Consider the following 24,665-nt stretch of genomic DNA (forward strand, 5'->3'; position numbering starts at 1 on the left):
TTTGGTCAAAGCAGTGTTGAGATATCATGGCACCCGTTTTTTTTGAAACTCTTAACTTCAAATAGCTGTATCTCGGCATTGATACAGCCAAATGTCTTCAAATTTATTTTGTTAATAGTTCAGAAACAATTTTGTTTGTTTAAAAAAAGTTCAGTTCAGTTCAGCTCATAACAACTCCCCCAATTTCGCCGATTGTATGTAACTCCTTAAATGTTATTGCAGAACTCGAATTTGAAGTGAGAAAATAAAAAAATACGATACAAAATTGTGTATTTCATCCCAAAGTTCCCTTGGATAACTGAAACCTCGGATAACACCAAAATTTAATAGCGTTATTTAATAGCGTGAAGCATGAATTTTGTGGCCCCCAGAATCACGTAAAAAAAAAGTAAATCTTTCCCAGTTCCTGAGGGGAACACCCTTGAAGAGTATCGGGGCCGGCATTTACAAAGCGGATTCAGTGGCAGTTTCATTCTCAACTTAATGTTAACATGTTAGGGTTAATGATAACATTCCATAGGTCGCCTCCCTAAGGCGTCGTGATAAGGTCCAGTTTGTGACGATACACTACCTTCCCTTTACTAAGCAATCGATTCCAGAAGGGAAAAGATCACCAGTTGTGTTGGTCCGAGCCGGGATTTGAACCCCGATCTACCGCTTACGAGGCGGAAGCGTTACCACTGGGCTACGTGGCTCGGTCACGTGCAGCTTGATTTTTTTTTTCAAATATATTTATACATTGCATAATGGTTATCTTCCAAGGCTGGCGGTTGGAAAACTTTTTCACTTCGCGTCATTTTTGCCAAATTTTGTTTTTTCCCTTTATATGCGTTATTTTGTAAGGATTTTTTTGTGCTAAAAGGGAATTTTGTTTCTAATTGTCGCTGAAGTGAATTTCGTTGAAAATTCAATAAATCTTTCGGAACTGCCAAGGATTAGGAACACGAAAAGTAAGTGGAAGGCATTAACCAAGCTGGAAGAGGCCGTTACCTGAGTGGAACTGATCGCCATCAAATCCATTTACGGAGGATATGGCGGATGTCTTTTCAAGAGACTGTGGTAGAGTCTATCCTGGATGTGCAATTTAAACCACCGAAACATCCGAGAATATTTGTTGGGAGTTGACATATTCGGTGCTAAAAGAACGCTTCCACTTCATCCAACCGGCCTGTGTCCTGCCAAGATCCTGGGGTCAGACTATCGGGACATCGGGATGTGTTTTTGAAGATTTGCTGTTTCTTGGTGAGAGCTGTCTAACATTATTTGATATTTGATTATATTTCCCTATATTATAATATTATAAATTAAATAAACCCTCCTCCCCTTTTCCACTTTTTCATTCCCTAATCCCGATTATCCAAACCCAATTTTCCCATTTCCCCTTCCCTCCTCAAAATATAATAATTTGCAAATTTACACTTACACATCACACCTAATTGATTCGGAGCGTTTGGTACGGTATGTCCACGCATCCTTCCTCTCCTGATGATTCTGTGAAATGTGATCCGTTCACAGAATCTGTCTCTGCGGTTAATGCATCGCAGTAGGCCTGGCCGCTTTAATTTTTGCTATACATTTTCGGGGTAACTCGGATGTACTGCAATTATTAATATTGACAAGAAAGGACTTGGGGTGTAATCTAACCGCAAGTTCTTCCAGGATGCTTTCTTCGGACTGGCTGCGCTTGTGTTCGATTAGATTAGATTAGATTAGATTGCATAATGGTTATCTTCCAAAGTTTGTATGGATAATAAATTCGCTCCTAGGCGATGAATCGGCCTATTTCTCCATACATACTTTAGAGAAAAAACATTCAAACTGCACGTGATTCTGAGGACCGTAAAGTTTATGCCTCACCTCGATTTGAGCCTGCGCATGCTGCAGTAATTTTTGTAATTATGTGTAGACGTTTTGCCTTCCTCACCTGAGGTAAGGCTATAATCCTGCTCGGAAAATGAATTTCTTTCAGAAACGTCGTAGACCCACCTTCATGTATACCTATCGACTCAGAATCGAAAACTGAAAAAAAATGTCTGTGTGTATGTGTGTGACCAAAATTCTTACTCAGTTTTCTCAGCACTGGCTGAACCGATTTAGGTCAAACCGGTCGCATTAGACTCGGTTTAGGGTACCATACGTCACTATTTAACTGCTTGAAGTTTCGATAAGTAGTTCAAAAGTTATGTATAAAAATGTGTTTCCACAATTATCCGGATCTCTCTTAAATGTATATAAACTATGTCCGGATCCATTATCTGACCCATCGTTGGTTAGGTAATCAAGAGACCTTTCCAACGAGTCCACAACATTGAAGATCTGGCAACCCTGTCTCGAGTTATGACCACTTAAGTGATATTTATGTACTTTTTTGAAGCCGGATCTCACTTAAATGTATGTAAACGATGTCCGGAACCATCATCCGACCCCTCGTTGGATAGGTAATCAAGAGACCTTTCCAACGAGTCCTTAACATCGAGGATCTGGCATCCCTGTCTCGAGTTATGACCACTTAAGTGATATTTGTGTACTTTTTTATTCCGGCTCTAAAAAAATAGATGAAATTTGTGTTCAAATGTATGTGTCCCATCAAGTCACCCACTGTTTGTAAAGGTGAGGAAGGCACCATCCACATAGGTGGATTAAGTTAGTTTTTTTGTTTTAAATTTAATTCTTTAAGCTGGTTTGACCAAAATGGATAAAATATGAAAGTTATCTTTTAACATTCTACGAAAACCGGTTCGGAAAAAAACTAAGAGGATTAGGAGAATAAAACGTAACGTTGATAAAAAAAACATCTCAATCAGTATTTAGTTCATAGAACTAATAGGATTATTATGAACTTTAGGCAAGAAATGCCATTACATAACAGAAATAAAACAGTTAAGCAATATTCCAACAGAAAAAAGTATGCCACGGCCCACGCACGCGGTGACGAATTTATCACGTTCGGAATGGTAATTTCTTCCACCTTGGCAAGATCCATACATTCATTTGCGATCTGGCCAGCAGCAATGCGATGATGATAACGGGGAAAAAACGGCGCACATATTTATACTCAGAGTCCACCCGACGACGGAACTTTCAGCTCCTCGCGCACGCGGCCATCTTAGGAGCGCGAGTGTTAAAAAATTAACATCATCTAATATAAAATAAAAGTGCTCCATTCCCATGCCCGGGGTCCTGGAATTCGTCGGACGGTTCCCGAAGTCGTGCCGAACTGGCTGTTCCAATTTATCTCCGAACCAGCGACCACCGTCACACCGAGATCGTCGTTGGTGAGTTGTTCAAGCCGTTGGGAAGTGGTCGAGGTTATTTGCACATTCACACATACTCTCACCGGTGTAACGCGCGATCATAAGTGTGGCGACCACCTTCTCGCGAACTCCCCGAAAACTTCTAGTTAGTGCTACAAAGTGGAAAATGTCTAAAAATAAAACCCAAAACTCTCCATTTCGGCTCGACTCGTTCGCTCTCTCGCTCTATTTTTCCACGCTGCCGCAATATGAGTCCAAATGGTCCGAACGAAATTTCAAAACTCGCTCAGCACGATGACTTCCCCCAACCTTCGGCGATGATTTTCCTTCATTCAGCAATTCTTTGTCGGATTTCTCGCGAGCAACCAATGGAGACGCACGGCGTCTCACGATGGCCTGGACAAGCACGATCATCTGATACTGTTGGCAGCTCAAACGAACGCTCACTCTCTCTTCGCCTCTCACGATGTGAGTTCTGCCACTTTTTTGGCGATGTTTATGACACAAAATTCCATTAGGTGTTTGTTTTGGTGAAATTGCTCCGCGAGGATAAAAATAGTATTCTCAACGTCGAGTTTTTTCCTCGACCGCTACTGCCGCTGCCTAGTTGATTCTCGCGGGTGTACCTGACTGTCGCGAACTGACACACATGTGAAAATGTTAATTAAAATTCACACCTTTGATGCTTTTCATTATTACATCCTGAGTTTTCACGATCTGAAGAACTGCTTTCTTGATTTGTTTGGAAATAATAAATTGGTGTGATTTTTTAGCGAATATTTCACAAAAGTTACGAACATTTCCAGATATGTTGGTTCTTAAAGGTATTATTATTTATTTAACAATCGCGCTTAACAATTTTCCACCAATGATCTTTCTGGTTACCTTTACACAGTACCTACGCCTAGACATTGATAAGAAAGAAGGGGGTAGTTATTCCAGCATTTGATGCTCTTTGAAGCCTTCGGAAGTCTGGCTTAGATTATATTTTATTCATAAATTATTTACAGTTCAGACTTAAGAAAGATCTATAATTCAATCTCCTATGAAACAAACCTTAATAAGATAAACAATTTAGAATTGTACGATCATTTTGTTTGATTTACTGCCAATAACAAAAATTTAAAATTTTGGGTATAAATGCTATGGTAGCATCTTAAGCAACCATGCGCACCCACGTTTATTTGTGGGGGTGGTAAACATTAAGGGGTTCGATACTGATATCATCTTCAAACATGTCGAGTTGAGTACTTCGTACACATTATGTTGCTATCAGGTTTTTTCTAATTATGTAATAATAATTTAAACAAAGCAAAAAGTTGAAGTTGAAAAAGAAAACTTTCGACTTTGAGTGTATACTTTCAGATGTCAGAGACGGAGTCGGAGTTGGATAATTTTCACCAACATTTTATAAGAGTTGATGGAGTCGGGTCTTTTGAGAGCTGGAAACGGAGTCGCTCTCCAGATGCCGGAATAGCAAAAATAATTAGACCTGTATTTTTTTTTTTTTTGCTTGGCCATTAGGGTGACCTACATCGTGCTAGAGTGGTTCGAAAAATTGCAATTTATGTTATTTTTCGCAAAAACAACTTTTTTTCAAAAAAATCATATTTCCGTGTCATTTTTTCCGATTGTAGCTGTCTTAGACACAAAAGAAAGGTGATTAGTTTGGCTATTTGAGAAAAATAGTAAAAAGTTTCAAAAATCTAGTTTAACATTTGAAAAAGTCGTATGAAAACTGGCGTTTTGACCGTGACTGGACCAAAGAGCCTATGTCTGAAAATATTTTTATCGGATTACTCGGAAAACTTACGTTTCCGAGATATGATTTTTAGAAAATAAAAACTGAGTTTTTGGACGCGCCACGCGCAAAAACAGGAAAATGACAAAATCGGCAAAAAAATCTACTTTTTTCACTAAAACTGCGATAACTTCAAAATTTCAACGATGACCTATACATGTTACACAGCAAAAAATCCGATGGTAAAATCGCATGCAAAAGCATGCACATCACCTTCGTCAAAATAAACACTTAATATTACACACTGCATGTACAAATTTTGCAAACACAAAAAAAAAGTTGCATCCAACGGGATTCAAACCAAGCACCAAAAGTAAGGACTGACGCCTTAGCCCACTCGGCCGTCAGACCGATGTAAAGATACAAGGATAAACGCATATATGAGCTTGACATTTCGGTCAAGTAGGTTTCCCATACTGATGGGCTACATATTTAAGAGTGTAATATTACACAGAATTTCATAAAATAATGCAAAATTTATTATACACCCAGGCCTTTTACACGCAGCTGGATTACTACTTTATTTGCTGTGTAGGGTACCAAAATTTTCGTAATCAAATAACGCAACTTTTGGTACCCTATCATGTATGAGTCATCGCTAAAATTTTTAAGTTATCGCAGTTTTTGCGAAAAATGACGAAAATTGCCATTTTTCGAACCACTCTAGCACGATGTAGGTCACCCTAATGGCCAAGCAAAAAAATAGAGAATTTTTTTTCGGTTTAGGTTCTTTTCAAATGGAATCGCTGAACAAAGAAAAAAGAACATTGAAATGCCCGAATATGGGAAAATGTTCCAAAATCACACTTTACAAGCCAAAATCTATTCCCTAGGTTTCTGTCTAGCATTCGAGCAAAACAAGAGCCATGGTCCGCGGATTTTTAATAGGCCGGAATTTGTGTATACGAAATTTTTCGCATTATACGGATTAGTTCGGAATTTCGATTTCTTTTTCAAATTGAATTACTTTTCTAAGCTTTTGCTAATTAAATAATTCTATTTAACTGCCAATTTGCTAAAAAGAGATAATTTGGATAGTTTTCCGGGTTTTCCTCAGATCACAGTTGATAATCAATTATTGTTCTTTTCAAATTCCTTACAAAACATATTTATCCGATAAAAGATCCAAAGGTTTTCTATAGCTTGTGAATACCTGTAAACATTTTAATTACAAATCTAGAGTTTTCATAGAAGGTCCAATAGCTATTGTGTCTCACATGTTTTTGAAACCTTTTCAAAAAAAACTCTGGATATGTTTATTATTTTTAAGAGCAAACTTGACATTTCGAAAAAAAACAAACGATGAAAAGATGGAAGAACATGAAGATTTGATTCAACAAATCGCGGTTTATTTTGTGAATGTTTTAAAAAGAGCAAGTCATGAGAACTCTGATGGCAAAGTGAAATTTGTAGGATGTAAAAACGAGACAGATACTGAAGGATGAAATTAGCACATTCTTAATGTATTGGAAAACAAACTTTTTTCAAATGTAATTGTTGGAAACGTGTTTTTTAGTTAGTATCACCATCATAAAAAAGATTCAAAATCAGAGCTCTATAAATTTTTCGTAAGACCAAAACTCTTCGACTTGAACATGAAATGTTATAAACTAAACAAAACATTGCATATTGCATATTTTGTATTCGTATACTAATATTTAAGAAAAAAACTCCAGATTTTCAGTAAACAACAAAAACAAGAATAATGTTTTGAATGTAGTTTTTGTATTTTCTTAAACACTCACAATGTTCCTTGATTTACAAATATTTGATCGTTTTAAAAAAGTCAGTGTTATTACTGCATTTTTAGCTGGTGCAAAAATCGTTACATTTCATTTTTCTCTGAACGAAGTTAGAGGCACTATTCTCTGACTTGCGTTTTTGGAAAAGCCACCCCAGTACCTTTCTTTGTGATTTAAATTGAAATGAATAAGTGAAATTATGGCAGTTCTTAAACACATAACACACAATACATAACAGTTTGGATGATTATCATAGAGTTAATGAGTTAGTAAATGACGATACTTTTTATTTCAAATTATTTCAAATAATGGTCTTTTAGAATCCAGAGAGATTCACATCAGTTGAATCCATTAAGGGTCAAGAGTTCAAATCACGCAGTAAACATTTCGCAATATAGAACTCTCAGGCCGAAGCTTTAACGAACCCATGAGCAAATGATAAGTAAAATAAACACGCTCCATTTAAGTGGTAACAGATTTACGAGGACTGCGATGATTTATGCCCCGTGACCACTGAAGCTGGCTGTTCGTAATCGTTTAGAAGACTTTCGCCACAAATCCGACAAACGAGTTACACCGAGCTGATGTTTTGTCAAAATAATGAATCAAATTCGCTCTGTTCTGTGCCCTCTGACTAGTTGTCCAAACGGTTTGCCTGTTTGGCCTTTGACAATCGCCGGAGACGCCTCAACGCCGATCCTTGGTCATCGCGATCATCATCGTTAGAAAACGCGCCCGCGCCCGCGATAGATGAGTAAACCACACGTATATGTATATATTTATAAAACAATAAAACAATCCGTGTTGCGCTAATTTTAAACCCACCTGACTTAGTCCGAAAACTCGCCGCTCGCCGCCGACGCCGACTTCTCACGGTTGGTCTTCTGAAAGTTTTCTTGGTGCTGCCGACGAAGCGTGCGTGCGCATTGGACGTGTCTTTCCATCGATTTTCACGCCGTTATGACTACGCGGCGGCAGTTGGAACGGACTCAGCCGACTCAGCGCGCGTTGAGTGACGGCGGAACTCACGACCTGGTCTGCGCAGACTCCGAAGATTTGGGGAATTTTCAACAAAATTAAGCCAAAACAACCGTTCGGCGAGTTCCCTCGGATGAGTCGGTTTTCGATGATTTTCCGAGTTTTCCTTAAACTGAGCGTGCAACGACGTTCTATGAAGTTGGGCGGCCGGGCACTCACTCTCCGCGATGTGGCCAATGCCGCGACTCACCGGACGGCCAATTCCAAGTTAGTAGATCACCAACCTTGCTCCGACTTTTATGAAATCTTTGGCACATAGTGTGCTTCTAACAGTCGGTTCATTCGGTGTTCAGAACGGATTGATCCCAAGCTCTGCCGGTGGAAAGTGAATCTCTAGCTGCTGCTGCTGCTGTTCCTGGAAGAAGCGGATTTTCTCAGTGATCTGTTCTGTGTGGTGCCTCTTTCACTCTATTTCTGTGTCTTATACTCTGTGTTTGCTGTCCTTGAGGATCAAGGATCTAGGAAGTGACTTCGTGCTGAACTCTAGCGTTTCTTTCCTGTGTGTTTTAGTGCAAATTCCTAGCAAGGATTAGCCAAAATGTCGTCCTCTGCCGTAACAACGAAAACTTCGAAGTACACCTACAAATCCAGTGGCGGTGGTACCGCTGATGTCAGCATCGAGTACAGCGCTGACCTGAGCGCCTTGTCCAGACTGGAGGTGAGTTTTCAGCTACAGACTTTTCAACACTTACACTCGACATCCCACGGAACCCCCCTGAATCTCCCTCGCAGATTACGTAACCCTCTCGGGGGTCCACTCCCGACAGAATCCTAACGCACATTCCTGGCCTGCAATAATTCCCGCGTGCGACGTGCGTTTTCCTGCGAAAAATGTCATTTCAAAATAAATCTCCCGCAAACGGTGCTGCTGCTTGGCAAGGAAAGTCTACGGCAAATGTGGTCGTCCCTGCCGTAATTGCATAGTAACTAACGCTAACTTTAGAAATGTCCGACGGCTCACCCTTGGTCGTTGCCGCAGCGTTCGCTGTCATTATCGTCGACGCGACCAAAAGTGCAAATTCCTACCCAGAACAGCCGTCTACAGCAAACCTTAGGCCGTTCAAATACCTCGCACATTATCAATGGCAACGACCAGCAGCAGCAGTACCTGAAATAGCATCGACACTTTGAACTAATCCCCCTTCCTCGTGTGCCCAAACTGTCCCAAAAGAGAAACAAAAAAAATCACACCTCTAATCACACTCACAATATACTTACCATATAAAAATACACTAAGAAAATCGACTTATCACATGGCTCAGATACGGACTCAGTGCGCAAAAATGTGATTCGATGAAAAACTCGCGGAAAATCCGTCATCGTGGAAAAATGCGAAAACGAAAAAAAAAACAGTGGACCATGGTGAAACAGTGAGACAAAAAAAATGGCGGTCGTAAAAATTTGCGCACAAGAAAAATAATCATAAAAAAAGGAATTTGTGATGCACCAGCATGTCGTGAACGAACACTGTGAGGAAGAACATTATCGAACAGACCATGTTGACACCCGTCCGCCGGTGAAAGTTATGGACTGAGGAAAATGAATGTGGAATGTGAATTTTGTATGTGTCTCTCTTGTCTTGTTCCTCCCCTTCCAGGACAAGCTGCGCCTGCTGCAGGAGGATCTGGAGTCGGAGCGCAGCCTCCGCCAGAGGGTAAGTGGATCATTAGTTTCAGAGTTTTTCCGTGATCATGGAATTATTTTGATTTGTTTTATGTTTTATTTAGAATTTTAGATTTTCAAAAGTATTCGAAAACTTTGCATTCTTGAAAGGTTTTCAATTATTGAGAACATCCTTAACCACATAGTAAATGTGCTTACATTTCCATGAAAATATTGTCTGACTGTAAAACATTTTTTTAGGCATTATATTTGCATTACCACAAACAAACAAAAAATTGGGAAGAAATTAATTTTCTTCAGTGCAATTTAGATCATCTTTACTAAAGTATTCAAAAACATTTTTTTGTAAATGTAAAACACCTTTAAATTAGGATAACACCTTCTTACAATATCATTCAATCATTTTCTGAAAGCATTTTTAAGAATCCATCACTATTTTGAACAAAATGTTCCACGCAATAAGTTCACTTTTACGTAATGTTCAATATTTAAATGGTTTGAGATATCTTCAATAAATTTGAAATGTCGGTAATCCTAAATTGATTTTTGAAAATAAAAAATACGCAATTGGGTCCTAAAATTAAGCCAAAATTTGTGACATTATTGTTAACAACGATAAAGCTAATTTTTCTGAGTAGCTCGTTCCATAGAGGACAACAGTTGATCCATCGAAAAATGTTATCTCGTAAATTTTGATATGCATTAAAATCTTACAAAATTATCAGATATAGTTTTTAAACATAAACTTGTATTTTTTACCGTTGTACATAAATATTGACATAGGACCCTATTTTGGAAAAAAGCAAAACTGACACAAAAACCAACATTTACAATTACAAATTCCCGTCCCGTAAAAAAATATCATTTCCTGGGACACTTGCTTAATTTCTCGGGAATTCTCAAAGTTTAAGAACAAGTATCAGTTTCTTTTTAACTTTTCCTGAATGAAGTATAATGTTTGGGAAAATTTTAAGAACGGAAGAATTCAATTTAATTACAGTTCTAATCGAACTCAAATTTTCTCCAGGAATTTTTATTTTAAAGTTTATTTTAGTTTATGTTTGAAGCATCGAATGCTTTTGTTTATTATTTGTTGATGGAAATATTGTATATTTAACGAAATAAATATCAACCATTACAATTTGTTTATTGCAGAGATCAACACATACAAATATAAAATAGAAACATTGACAATGAGCTCAGACGCGAGTCCAATTGCATTTAAGCAAACAAAAGTAAATTAAAAACAAATAGTTTTTAAGAAGCCTAAATAAAGTGATGATTTAATCAGTCAACTAAAATGGCTTTTCGTGTTTAGAAAACACATTTAACGAAAGTAGTTTATTAAGCTTAAGAGGCAGTATTTGTAAATTCTGCTCGGTTTGTTCTAGAGGTCGTATCGAGGTGCTCCGATTTGGATGAAACTTTCAGCGTTTGTTTGTCTATACATGAGATGAACTCATGCCAAATATGAGCCCTCTACGACAAAGGGAAGTAGGGTAAAACGGGCTATGAAGTTTGAGGTCGAAAAAACATTAAAAATCTTAAAATTGCTTGTATTTCCGTAAAACTTCTTCGATTCCAACCCTCTTAGATGCATTCGAAAGGTCTTTTGAAGCACTTCAAAATGTGCCATAGACATCCAGGATTGGTTTGATTTTTTCTCATAGCTTTTGCAAATTACTGTTAAAAATTGATTTTTTTAAAACCTTAATATCTTTTTCCAACAGCCTCAAACACCCATACTCCCATAGGTCAAAGGATAGGTAATTTCATGGACTATTAGCCTTCGGAAATAACTTTTTGGCCAATCGCAGTTTTTCTCATAGTTTTTCGATTTTTCTATAACAAACATTTTACAACGTTAGTTTTTGCCCTGTAGGCCTCCATAATAGCACTTTTTAGTCTCAATTTTGTTATATTCGGAATCCTCGGAAAATTTCACGTTAGTTAGAGGTATTGAAGTTGTAAATTTGATTTAAAAAATAATTAAATAAAACATTTTCGAAAAAAGAAATAGATCTTATTTACCCTATGATCAATACGTCAAATGCTGTATCAAGTAGGCGAAAACCTGTTTTACCCCCAATTCAACAAATTGTTAAAAAATATTTTAACTCATTTTAAATGGCATTTTTTCCAATCAAATTTACAACTCCAATACTTCTAACTTACGTGAAATTGTCCGAGGATTCCGAATATGACATAATTGAGACCAATATGTGCCGCTATGACGGCCTACAGGGCAAAAACTAACGTTGTAAAATGTTTGTTATAGAAAAATCGAAAAACTATGAGAAAAACTGCGATTGGCCAAAAAGTTATTTCCGAAGGCTTATAGTCCATGAAATTACCTATCTTTTGACCTATGGGAGTATGGGTGTTTGAGGCTGTTGGAAAAAGATATTAAGGTTTTAAAAAAATCCATTTTTAACAGTAATTTGCAAAAGCTATGAGAAAAAATCAAACCAATCCTGGATGTCTATGGCACATTTTGAAGTGCTTCAAAAGACCTTTCGAATGCATCTAAGAGGGTTGGAATCGAAGAAGTTTTACGGAAATACAAGCAATTTTATGATTTTTAATGTTTTTTCGACCTCAAACTTTATAGCCCGTTTTACCCCACTTCCCTTTGTCGTAGAGGGCTCATATTTGGCATGAGTTCATCTCATGTATAGACAAACAAACGCTGAAAGTTTCATCCAAATCGGAGCACCTCGATACGACCTGTTACACATTGGTGAAAAACTCGTTCTTAACACTAAAATAAAACAAATTACTTTAATATTTTCAATCAAAAATACTTCATCTTTTTATATCTATCTATATATATAAAAAAAATCGAAGGTTTAGTTCGAACGCGAATCAGTTGAACACGGAACGTTAGATCGAGGCGCTTTTTATTGCGTTAGGTTCGTGTAAGCCCAAGGAATGTCTATATGCTAAAATAGCCACTTTGGCCACTCTGGGACCGATTCCGAAGCATCTGCAGATTGTATGGGAAAAGATGCGTAAAATCAAATTTTGATCACAGGAGGTTGAATTAGCAAACAAGCTAAAAACGTCAAGAAAGCAAAAAGGGCAGGACAAAGTTTGCCGTGAAAAGCTTGTATTAAAAAAATATTCATCTAGTAAGGTGTCCACAATATCCAAAAACATTTCAAAAACCCGCTACAGAAATTTGAGTACTCTGGGCAAAATATGAAACATTCTATTGCTGTATCGCGTTTCAAGTTTGAAAAAACGCCAGGTATATAATTTTGTCCGAGGGTTGAAAACGGTAAGACTTGTTCTTAAAAAGTTATTAGTTATGAAAAACTTTTGATTTTTTTTATTTTTTTTAACTTTAAATATCATTGTTAATCTTATAGTATTCACTCAGCTTGCCACATAGGTTCAAAGAAGTTTAAAATCAGTTTAACAGCTGTGGAGGATGGAGATATAAAAAAAAGTTCTGCCCAAAAAATATCTTAAATCATTTTCCAAATCAAATATGCTTCTATGTATTGCACATTAGGATTTGATAAAATTTAGCTAATCATGTTTTACCTACAAATGACAAATTCAAGAAGAATTAGATATTTTGATCTCAAATGTATGTTATTCATTGGTTTCAAAAAGTTGTACTGTTCTAGCCAAAAAAGATACATTTTGTTAAAAAAAAAAAAAACAAAATCTTTCGTAATATTTTTTTTATTTTTTTAATATTTTACATACTAAACTTGTCATATTTGGAACACAAACGTACAGGTTTTATGTGATATTCCTGTAACTTATAGAAAATCAAAAGTTTGGATGAATAAGAATCATTTTGCCCAAGATTTCTTCAAAATGTTGAAAGGAAGATCAAGATCAAGTCTTAATTTATTAATGGGGACTACCTGGAGACTGTTAACTTTATTGATACACCCATACTTTAGAGTATTTACGACAACCTTATTTCAAAATTATATTTTTAGCTTGAGATACCCTGCGCCTCCACAATATGTCCTATCGTGTTATTAAGCAAAATGAGATACAACGATGGTTTCAAAATTCCCTAAGTCAGACGATTATGGATTTATCTCAAAATTTTGACCCATCGCACTCCACTAAGCATAGCTCCCCAGATCAAAACCTGTCATTTCCGTTAATCCTCCCCCAAGACGTGAGCTTACTCTCGAACATCTCACTTACTCAGCCCGGAACATGGCTCGTCATAAGCGTAAGTGCTAAGTCCTCAGCAGAATTTCCATCCACCCATCCCCCACTCGACCCGCAACCCATTGACAGCCAATAACCTTGTCCACTTGACTCGTCGCCGTGGTCGGGTTGATTGGCACGAGCTAAACTTTGGCGCATATCAGCGCTGCAGGATCCAATCCGGATTACATCATTTTGCTGCCGAATGCCACGCAACCCCAAGAGCAGAACGTTCAAACAAACATCATCCGTTTCCCTGTTTTCCGTGTACTCCTCCGTGCCCACCCGGGTCATTTCTCGGCGTTGAAAATTAAGTTGCACCGTCTACCGTCGATCTGGTTGCGCGTGGTACGGTGGCCAATCTCCGAGTTTGCGTCCTAAAAATAGCTTCTCTCCGTCCTCCGGCGGCCAAGATCTGCAACGGCTTTGAACGCGCGCGCGGTTTTGCCGTTTCACGCCGACGACGACGATGGGTAGGTGGGAAATTCTTGCAGGTCATAAAACTTACGCGCTGTAAATGGATTTTCGATGCAAACTTCCGCTTTTATGCGGTGATTAAAGGTGGCTACGGCAGGAATCGACTTCCTGGGAACTCTAATCAACATCTGAGCTATGGTGAGAGTATGCAAGAAAAGTTAGCTTTGATCACACATTAATACATTTTGAAAAATAAAAAAAAAGGTTAATTTACATACATATCAACGAAGCATCTGAATAACTCCACAATAACTTTCGAATAGCTCTTAAATCTTGCCTATTTTTGCCCAAGCATAACCCCTATTGAACAGTTATTACGGATGCATTCAAAGTTATTACGAAGTTTTTTTGTGATCTAGCGTTATTTGTAAAAAAAGAATAAAGTGCACTTATAATTATATTCTTTTTGATAGTTTTTTTTTTACTTAAAATGAGATGTCAACAAAAAATTTAAGTTGGCAGATCCTTAATTCAATCACAAAAACACGTTTACATCAATAATTTGATGGAGTCTATCGAATAAATACATAAAGAACGATGTCTATTAGGTCACTATTTGGTCCATTTTCAACGAGTGGGGGAGACTGGAGAGACTAGATCCCCTATTTTGTATCGCACATAACTCTCGTAATTTCTCACAAAACGATGAACTTTTTGCAAAAAATTGAAAGCTTAAACATTCAACAATGTTAGGCTGCTAAAGGAACATATTACAAGAACCAGACGGGTCCTCGACCTATCTTTAAACTTCTTTAAATCCCATCAGGCAAAACAGGGATCAGCGCGAATTCAATAATTGTTGAAAAGAAGACAGAATGTGAAAATTATAGTTTGGAGAGATCTCACCAAGTTTCTGGTTTCTAGTAGTCCTAATCACCCGGGAATTGTCCCCTATTTTGGTCGTATGCGTCAGGAATTCCAGCTGCGTCACGAGCCTCTATCACGAGCAGCTTGATCTTATTCTTGCCGACACGACTCACATCCTGGCGTACAGATATGCTGGCAATTCTTGGTCAGCTGCTGCTTCAGCACGATATCCACGTTCTCCGACCAACCTCAACCGATCGCAGACCGCCCACTAAGCTTAGCTGATCTTCCAAGTACTTTTTCTCCATCTGCAATACCTTCTCCAGTATCAGATGAAATGGCTTGAGCGCTGCTTGATGACACTTTTAAAAATATTCCTTGGCAAACTGCTTTTATTTCTTTCGCACTATTTGATTTTTCTAACGAGATGAATACCACCCTTAGAACGAGCTAGCCCACATCACACTAATACTACTGCAAGAGCAAGCGACGTAGAAAACAAAAATCGCGAAAAAAAAATTGCAAAATTGCAAGAAATCTTCACTTTCCACATGAAATCTACACATTGAATAATCTTTTCACTACTTTTCACGCGATTTACTAAAAAAAACAACCGACTAAACCATTCAAATTCCGCGGACCGCACACCGCCAGCCTCTGCTCTCGATGGCAGGGCTGCCAACACTTACCCAAGAGTTTGAAAGGACCACTAAATTACCTTAGTGGGTCACCCAAACCAATAACCAATGTGGAAGTGGAAGAGGTAATACCATACCAGAGTTACTCGCAAGGTTTTGCGGATCAGTGTTATGCAAGTTTCAAGACAAGCTTTTCTTACAACTAATCTCGCTTATTCTTGGGATTCGGGCTCAATACGTCCAACGGAGTAAGTCTCTTAATGTAGTAAAAGGTATAACTACTGGTAGGTTATTTGTTGGTTGTCGTTGTTAGTTGAAGCATTTTTCATTTAGTGCTTAATTTTTTATTTGAATTTTCTTTTTTTTGGGCTCTAAAACCAGAACTATCATTGACAGTCATTGTTCAAAGAGTGAATGATACCTATTTTCAAAAAAAAATGTAAAACCTTCCTATGCAATCATGAGGAATAACGCCTATCGATTAAATTTCGTCAACTTGTGAAAATTATCACCAAACCGCTATCGCCCCAATAAACACGAAGAAAAGTGTCGCGTGCAGAGTGAAATTTTCGTCAGAATCCAACTCCGTGGTCCCCCTAGTGTGCGTAGGTGGGCGGAATGTCCCCATGGGCCCCGACATTAGTCAACGGTCAGATGCGTGTACGAGGGAAGTGGAATGGCCACCATATGCGAATGTTTTTGCCACGTTTCGGCATAATTATTACCCTTGCCACCCGTTTGGACGGATGAATCAGACGGGCGGCTATTAAAATTTCCTTGAATCACGTTTCCGCCACACCACGAGGAGGAGCAAATTTTCCGCAATACATCCTAGACCGCCAAAGCTGAGGTTCCTGCTGATTTACGGTGTAATTCTTGTCTGAGTTTTCCTCGTGCGCTGATTATTATGCGGATCTCTTAACCGACCAAAGACACCCCTCGAAGTGGTTGCCATCGACTTTTTGAGTGTGAAAAAATAATATTATTTTGAAAAAAAGAGGGGCCTATTTTTAACGTGCCATCATTCACTGAATGAGTTTATACGTGTTTGGGTTGCGTTACGGCGACGGACGACGGCGACCAGTGGGACGAAGTTTCTGGTTGTGGTGTCACAGTCCTGACTTATGAAACATGACCTAAAAATAAATGAATTCGTCAAACAGGCTCACTTTGAGAAATGTTGTCTTGTTTTTTCGACTCGTATTTTATCCCCATTTTCAAACAAGACTCTTCTTGCTCGCGTTCGTTGTATAGATGTGTAACCTAGATAATTTTAAAATGTGATACTGCTTAAAGGTTTATGAATGGTGCCACATGATAGCAACTATCATTTTAAGTGCTTTGTCATATTTGTAGAATTTTGGCAGAGTTTGAATTTATTGAAACTGTTAAATGTTTATGGCCAAAGAAACAAATCATCAAACACATTTGGGTAATTCTCTACCAACTCACACGAAATCGGAAAAAGTTGCCCTGACCCCTCTTCGATTTGCGTGAAACTTTGTCCTAAGGGGTAACTTTTGTCCCTGATCACGAATCCGAGGTCCGTTTTTTATTATCCCGTGACGGCGGGGCAGTACGACCCCTTCCATTTTTGAACATGCGAAAAAAGAGGTGTTTTTCAATAATTTGCAGCCTGAAACGGTGATGAGATAGAAATTTGGTGTCAAAGGGACTTTTGTGTAAAATTAGACGCCCGATTTGATGGCGTACTCAGAATTCCGAAAAAACGTATTTTTCATCGAAAAAAACACTTAAAAAGTTTTAAAAATTCTCCCATTTTCCGTTACTCGACTGTAAATTTTTTTGGAACATGTCATTTTATGGGAAATTTAATGTACTTTTCGAATCTACATTGACCCAGAAGGGTCATTTTTTCATTTAGAACAAAATTTTTCATTTTAAAATTTCGTGTTTTTTCTAACTTTGCAGGGTTATTTTTAAGAGTGTAACAATGTTCTACAAAGTTGTAGAGCAGACAATTACAAAAATTTTGATTTATAGACATAAGGGGTTTGCTTATAAACATCACGAGTTATCGCGATTTTACGAAAAAAAGTTTTGAAAAAGTTACTTTTTGCGTTTCTCTTTGTTTCGTCGTCCGTGTCTGTCGCGGGTGACCATGAACGGCCATGATCGATGACGACCAACTTTTTCAAAACTTTTTTTCGTAAAATCGCGATAACTCGTGATGTTTATAAGCAAACCCCTTATGTCTATATATCAAAATTTTTGTAATTGTCTGCTCTACAACTTTGTAGAACATTGTTACACTCTAAAAAATAACCCTGCAAAGTTAGAAAAAACACGAAATTTTAAAATGAAAAATTTTGTTTTAAATGAAAAATGACCCTTCTGGGTCAATGTAGATTCGAAAAGTACATTAAATTTCCCATAAAATGACATGTTCCAAAAAATTTTACAGTCAAGTAACGGAAAATGGGAGAATTTTTAAAACTTTTTTAGTGTTTTTTTCGATGAAAAATACGTTTTTTCGGAATTCTGAGTACGCCATCAAATCGGGCGTCTAATTTTACATAAAAGTCCCTTTGACACCAAATTTCTATCTCATCACCGTTTCAGGCTGCAAATTATTGAAAAACACCTCTTTTTTCGCATGTTCAAAAATGGAAAGGGTCGTACCGCCCCTCCGTCACGAGATATCAAAAAACGGACCTCGGATTCGTGATCAGGGACAAAAGTTACCCCTTAGGACAAAGTTTCACGCAAATCGAAGAGGGGTCGGGGCAACTGCTGTGTGAGTTGGCGGAGAATTACCCATTTACTATTGATTTTCTGTATGCACTTTCTACCAAACATTTAAAATCGAAACCAGAATCTATTACCATCGACAAATTTTCAATATCGTTATAAACGCGTAAACTCGTTGTGCAAAGTGCACCAACACTAGCAACAACAAACAGATCGGCAATTTTGATCTCCTTACAAACAAGTGCAATTAATGGCCGGCACTTGGTTGCAATTATCCACGTACGAAAACATTTATACCCAGCCCCGAAATCCAGCAGCTAGATCCAAAAATAGTCCACCGACAAAACTCTAACCGAGAGGAGTAATAATAATTTCTCTCACCTGCACCGGAAAAATCATCGTGGATTTGCGGGAGCGTGGGCGCAAACGGCGGTGAAAATTTGCGGAAAAGTCTAGGGGAAAATTATTTGATTTGAAATTAAACGGGTTGAGAAATATACTTTGATGTTTTTTCCTTTTTCTTTAAAGCTATGAAAAGCTTCAATTTATAATAAATGTAATGTTAAAACAATTCTTCAATCAAACCCAGAATGTTTTATGTTTATTGCATAATTTTCTTTTTAAAGTAATCCCAGTTTTTAAATCTTGGATTAGCGTGATCCGTTTTGCTAAAAGTTCCTAATTCCTATGCAGTTTCTTGGGCAGTTATGTCATGAACAAGTTTTCAACAGACAATCATAATATTTTACAAGCCAATCTAAAAAAAACATTGTTCAACTTGTTTACAACATTTTTGAGAAGCAAAATATAGTGCAAAATTGTGGTTCTAATTATCTTTGAAATCTGACAATTAAATCAATTAAAATTGTTAAAATTTTGAAATCACCAGTAAAAATATGTATTATTTTTTTCTTACAAACTTTCGTGACCTTGAACTTGACCTACTCCATATCTGTTTGATATAAAAACATTTGAAAAATGATAAGTCCTTCCTTGTAGAAAACTATCTTAGGACCTATGAACGTATAGGGTAGGGTAGTCATCAATGACACTGACACCTCTACAGTCAGACCTATCCAACTGTCTCATTGTAGACGCACTTGGCAGGAACAATGAGACAGGTGGAAAATCAATACTTTTCTTGTAAAACATCATGTTTTGGTATTGTTCCATTGCAGATGACCTGCCTTGAACATTTTAAAGCAATTTTGCCAACTTGAAACTTCAAGTAACAAAAGTTATACTAAAATGTATTTAAATTTAGTAAAATCCATTTATTTATACAAAAAAAAACTTTATATTTTTGGCTAAATGAAGTCAAAACTCAATAAATATGCCAAAAATCACTTCCAATTCATATTTTGATGGATTTCCCTAGATTTTGAAAAGTTTAATGAAGAAAAATCAAAGTGTCTCATTGTTACCCTTGGGCTGAAAAGAGTGGGGAACAATGAGACAGCCCGGGATTCTGCGTATATTCTTAATTTTGGTCAAATCTAATGAAAGGCCATTGTAGCCCAACTCATGCCCTATGAAATGACGAAAGAAATTTGGAGAAATATTAGTTTTTATTTTATTGGCAGCCTATGAGCGAAAATTTAATTTTCAGTCATAATTTACTTTTTCACTCCAAAATCAAACATTTATGAATAACTTTGCAAGGGAGCGTCCATAACCAAAGCCACTATTATGACAGACGTGTATCCAGTAGACACACCTTTTCCCAAAATAAGAGCCTGATTGGTTGAAACTACGACTTATGAGAGCCCGTGTCTCACGCCTAACGCCGTTATATCTTGATCGTCACAAGTTTTTGAGCTGTGAAACAATTGTCGATCACTTCAAAAATTTTACAAAGTTCTAAGAAAGTACATACAACATTTGGAGTTGTTTTCTTGTTGTTTAAATTTTAGTTTTGTTTGAGTATTTCCATGATCAAGACTGTATTTCGAAATATGGCACAACCAAATTGAAAGATTTCTAACATTTTTCAACCCATTTCCACAGATCGAGCGCGAGAAGGCCGACCTCAGTGTGCAGGTCATCCAGATGTCAGAGCGCCTCGAGGAGGCTGAAGGTGGTGCCGAAAGTGTGGTAAAGCACCCGCATCGAACTTATCTGCACAATTCACATTCTTATCCCCTTCTATTGTAGCTGGAAATCAACCGCAAACGGGACGCCGAACTGAACAAACTGCGCAAGCTGCTCGAGGATGTGCACCTGGAATCGGAGGAAACCGCGCACATCCTGAAGAAGAAGCACCAGGAAATCGTGAGCGATTTCAACGAGCAAATCGAATCACTGACCAAAGCGAAACAGAGGTAGGAAGACCCTTTCCCAGATGGTGCGTAGGAGTGTGAATCATAGTCGACCTCGTTTCGGGGTGCAACCGGCATGCAATGTAACACCTACGCGTGTGGCAAATGTTTCACCTAAAACACGTCAGGCGTGGGCGTGGGACACATTTTTGAGCGACTTCCAACGAATAAACTGTCATTTGTTGGCCCAAAATGCTGCGCTCTAAATTAGCTGGATCTGTCCAAGCGGCGACACACCGGCAATGCATCAAAAATGATCATTTTTGAATCTCTGCACACGTCACGCTTCTTGGCTTTTCACGCATTCCAATTGATCATCGCGCGCGGGCAACGATTTTCCCTCGTCCATTTTTCATCCCGAAACTCGTAAACATTCGAGATATTCTCCCGTTTTGTGCTTTTTCGCACTAACATTTGAATAAAAATCAACGATGATGGCGGCGTGAGAATGATGATGACGATGACCATCATCACAATCGCAATCGCGCCTGAAGCATTCGTGTAAACACACAGTACCAGTGAGTTTCAGTGAAAAATGGAATATTTGGGCTAAAATTAGCAAACGGCTTACACGCGGCACGGCACGTCGTGGCCTAATATGTCTTGTAGCCGTTGATAGCAACATTTACCTCTCAGGAAAACGCCCTCGACTCGTTGTTACGACGAGTGCCAATCCAAAAGACGACGACGACGAGCTGATGATTCACACTTGCAGTGCATCTCGTTATTTTATCTATATTCAAACATTGAACCGTTCTGCTTTCACTCTACAGGGTTGAAAAGGAAAAGTCCAAGCTGCAAGCCGAGATCTACGAACTGCTGTCTCAGATCGAGAGCGTGTCCAAGGATAAGTCCGTCAGTATTAAGACCATCGAGAAGCTTGAAGTGCACGTGACTGAGCTGAACATTCGCATCGAAGAGCTGAACCGCACCATCGTCGATATCACCTCCCACAAGACGCGTCTGTCGCAGGAGAACATCGACCTGGTCAAGAACGTGCAGGATCTGAAGATCAACATCGAAAGCATCAGCTTCGCCAAGTCCCAGCTCAACTCTCAGTTTGAGGATGCCAGACGTCGCCTGGAAGAGGAGGATCGTCGCCGATCCATCCTGGAGTCCAACCTGCACCAGGTCGAGACCGAGCTGGAATCGGTGCGCCTGCAGCTTGAGGAAGAGTCCGAGGCTCGTCTGGATCTGGAACGTCAACTGATTAAGGCCAACGGCGAAGCCGGAACCTTCAAGTCCAAGTACGAGGCCGAAGTCAATGCCCGAACCGAAGAGGTCGAGGAAATTCGCCGCAAGTACACCATTCGCATCCAGGAATCGGAGGAGCACATCGAGTCCCTGCAGCTGCGACTGAGCAAGCTCGAGAAGGAGAAGAGCCGCATGTCGAACGAAATCGAAATCCTCATCATCGACTTGGAGAAGGCCAACAACGGCATTCGCGAGTACAGCAAACGTATCGAAATTCTCGAAAAAACCAACATCGAAATCAAGACCCGTCTGGAGGAAACCATCACCCTGTACGACCAGTCGCAGCGCGATCTGAGACAAAAGACCCAGGACTACCAGCGTCTGAGCCACGAACTGGATGCGACCCGCGAGCAGAAGGATCAGCTGACGCGCGACAACAACAAGATGCAGAAGGAGCTGCACGAGTCCCGGGCCGCCATCACCGACCTGACACGTCGTCTTCATGACTATGAAGTTGAGCTGCGTCGTCTGGAGAACGAACGTGAAGAGCTGACCGCCGCCTACAAGGAGGCCGAGTCTGTACGTCACTTCACCTCATTGTTATCCAACCTGCTCTGATTGAACTATTTTTGTTGATGTTCGTTTTCAGGGACGCAAGGCTGAGGAGAAGCGCGCCCAGGCTTTGTCCGCCGAGTACGGACAGTTCCGTCACGATACCGAGCGTCGTCTGCTGGAGAAGGAGGAAGAAATTGAGATCATTCGGTAAGTGTTGAGCTTTTATTTTGGGATTTCGCTAAATTTTGAATTGATGGGTCTGTAGAGAAATGTGGTGTTTGAAAACCACCTGGACTGAAAACTTTTCATCAAAATCAGGAAAACACTGCCTGAAAATGTTAATAGTTGTGGTATGTTATGTAACACTTGATGTTTACTGATAACTCCACGAAAAGTTTGTTCGTGAAAAGTACTGGTATGGACAGCAATTCCGGATTTTTTTTTCATAGGTCCTATAAACATTGAGTGTATGCCGCTTACTCCGATAGACATTTACATAAGGGGTGAAAGGGATACACTCAATAAAACCATATTGACCATCGCTCTAAGTCCAATTTTTGTGAAGATATAACGGTTTTGAAAATACAAATTTGCCATTTTTTGTGGTTATTGGTCATTTCTATAAGACAGACTTGATTTTTCAGTCTTAATTGTTTTAAACCGAAAAGCTCGTCCGAATTCCCATACACCCTATTTGGTATGGAATTGCTATTTATAAACGTTCCTTTATCCTTCGTTAGATGGTTAGTGTCTTGGTCGCACGAATACATTTAGTCAAAATAGCATCATTCCCGCCTTGACACGTTTAATAAATTGACCTTCGGAAAGTCGCGTGTTTCCGCCTTTTTTTAATTTTATTTTTTTTTTTTATTTACAAGTGTCTTTACAAACTGTATACAAAGAACACGTACCTGACTTCCGGTGTGTTATGTTTTATGCCTTATTTTTTTGAAAAAGTTTTCAGATCATCAATCTTTCTATCTTATTGGAGAGATATCTAGATAACTTATCCAACGAAAGTTGGAATGATAGATTTGGACAATATTTTATCCAGATTTCTGACCCGGTTTTTTGATATGATAGATCCGGACAACGTTTTCATCAAAATATCTGAGATCCGGTCTCCAAAAAGCGCATAAAAAACAATTCAGAGTTTATAATTTTTCAATTCAATTCAGTTTTATTGGTGAATAATCAAATTACAATAAGTTAGCTTTACGTACATTACAGAGTTTTTGAGTTCATTACAGCTGTGTTTTGCATCATAGTTCGTTTCTGAGCAATTGGAAATGTTAAATAAGGCATAATCAAATGTAAGAAAAGTTCAAAAAAAACTTACAAAATTGCTAAGGAAAGGGATAGAGTGAGAAGGAAAGCTTAAAATTAGATCACAGTAAAAATTATCTATTGTAGATGTACTTAATCATAAGTTCGCCGAGCGCCATAAATTGTTCCGCCTTATTACGGCAGGTCCGGAACCGCGTCATCATCTCTCCCGCGAGAGCAAAGAACTCAGGCAGAGTGAAGAGATCTTCACCGGTGACTTCTTGCTGCGCCGCGTTGCCACTACCAGAAGCGACCACGCTGGCAAAAGAGCGTCCCCATCCAGGAGGGAACGTAGCATTATCCGCCGGAACTGCTCTTCGAGGTATGTCTTGCGTGCGGCACATCCACGGTAATTTCCGGTGTGATTTCCACCACAGTTGGCACACTTGATGCGTGCCTTGAGTTGCTGCGCATTCTCCCCCAGGTTTGCCTTCCGTGGTAGTGAACACACTTCGGTGAGGTGTGTTTCACCGCACTTCACGCAACGCGGCTGGAGGTTGCAGTGCCGCGAGCCGTGGCCGTACTTTTGGCAACGGTGACATTGCGCTGCGTCCGTCGGGTGTTTTGCGTAGAACCTCCAGTTCACCCAAAACCCGTCCAACGCCTTAATCCGCCGCAGGTCCTGTATCTTCACGGTGCCGCGGTCGAAGTACAGCAGGTACAGGACGGTCGGTCGCACTTTCACACCATGGAGATGTTCCTCCAGGTCCGAAATTGGCCGATCCTGATACCCACCGAGGACGATTTTTACGGGGGTGTCCTCAGCGTGGCTAAAGGTGTAGTGCTTTATCCCGTTTTGCTTGAGGGTCTTTAACACATCGACAAAGTTTTTCTTGTCGTGTGTGAACACTTGGAACGGATGTAACAGGTCCGGATTTAATGCTTCGCCTGCTATAGTGATGGCGGCGGGGTTGGTCATGGTTTGTTTACCATTTTTCTGCACTCGGCCGGCGGAAGAATTTCGCGAATGTTTCGAGGCCGCACTCGAGCTGCAACGG

At 39.1% G+C, this 24,665-nt stretch overlaps 2 protein-coding genes across 2 annotated transcripts in view; both read left to right on the forward strand.

Annotated features, from left to right (window-relative positions):
* The window catches only part of LOC120431867 (coatomer subunit epsilon-like), a 379,780-nt gene that overhangs the window by 210,467 nt on the left and 144,648 nt on the right, over nucleotides 1-24,665 (forward strand). The window lies entirely within an intron of this gene.
* On the forward strand, nucleotides 8,093-22,590 carry LOC120429809 (paramyosin, long form-like). The gene is made up of 6 exons (XM_039594859.2): nucleotides 8,093-8,493; nucleotides 9,433-9,489; nucleotides 20,282-20,368; nucleotides 20,429-20,595; nucleotides 21,366-22,365; nucleotides 22,436-22,590. Exons 1-6 carry the CDS (start codon nucleotides 8,374-8,376, stop codon nucleotides 22,550-22,552), a joined length of 1,548 nt encoding a protein of 515 aa, XP_039450793.1. The 5' UTR covers nucleotides 8,093-8,373; the 3' UTR covers nucleotides 22,553-22,590.

The sequence above is a fragment of the Culex pipiens genome, chromosome 3, assembly GCF_016801865.2.
Source record: "Culex pipiens pallens isolate TS chromosome 3, TS_CPP_V2, whole genome shotgun sequence".
NCBI classification, from domain to species: Eukaryota; Metazoa; Arthropoda; class Insecta; order Diptera; family Culicidae; genus Culex; species Culex pipiens.

Excerpts from the sequence above, each read along its gene's own strand:
- LOC120429809 (XM_039594859.2), top strand. The coding sequence starts at position 8,374 with ATGTCGTCCTCTGCCGTAACAACGAAAACTTCGAAGTACACCTACAAA. Across the intron at positions 9,490-20,281 it reads AGCGCAGCCTCCGCCAGAGG|ATCGAGCGCGAGAAGGCCGA; the intron begins GTAAGTGGATCA and ends CCATTTCCACAG. Across the intron at positions 22,366-22,435 it reads CCTACAAGGAGGCCGAGTCT|GGACGCAAGGCTGAGGAGAA; the intron begins GTACGTCACTTC and ends GTTCGTTTTCAG.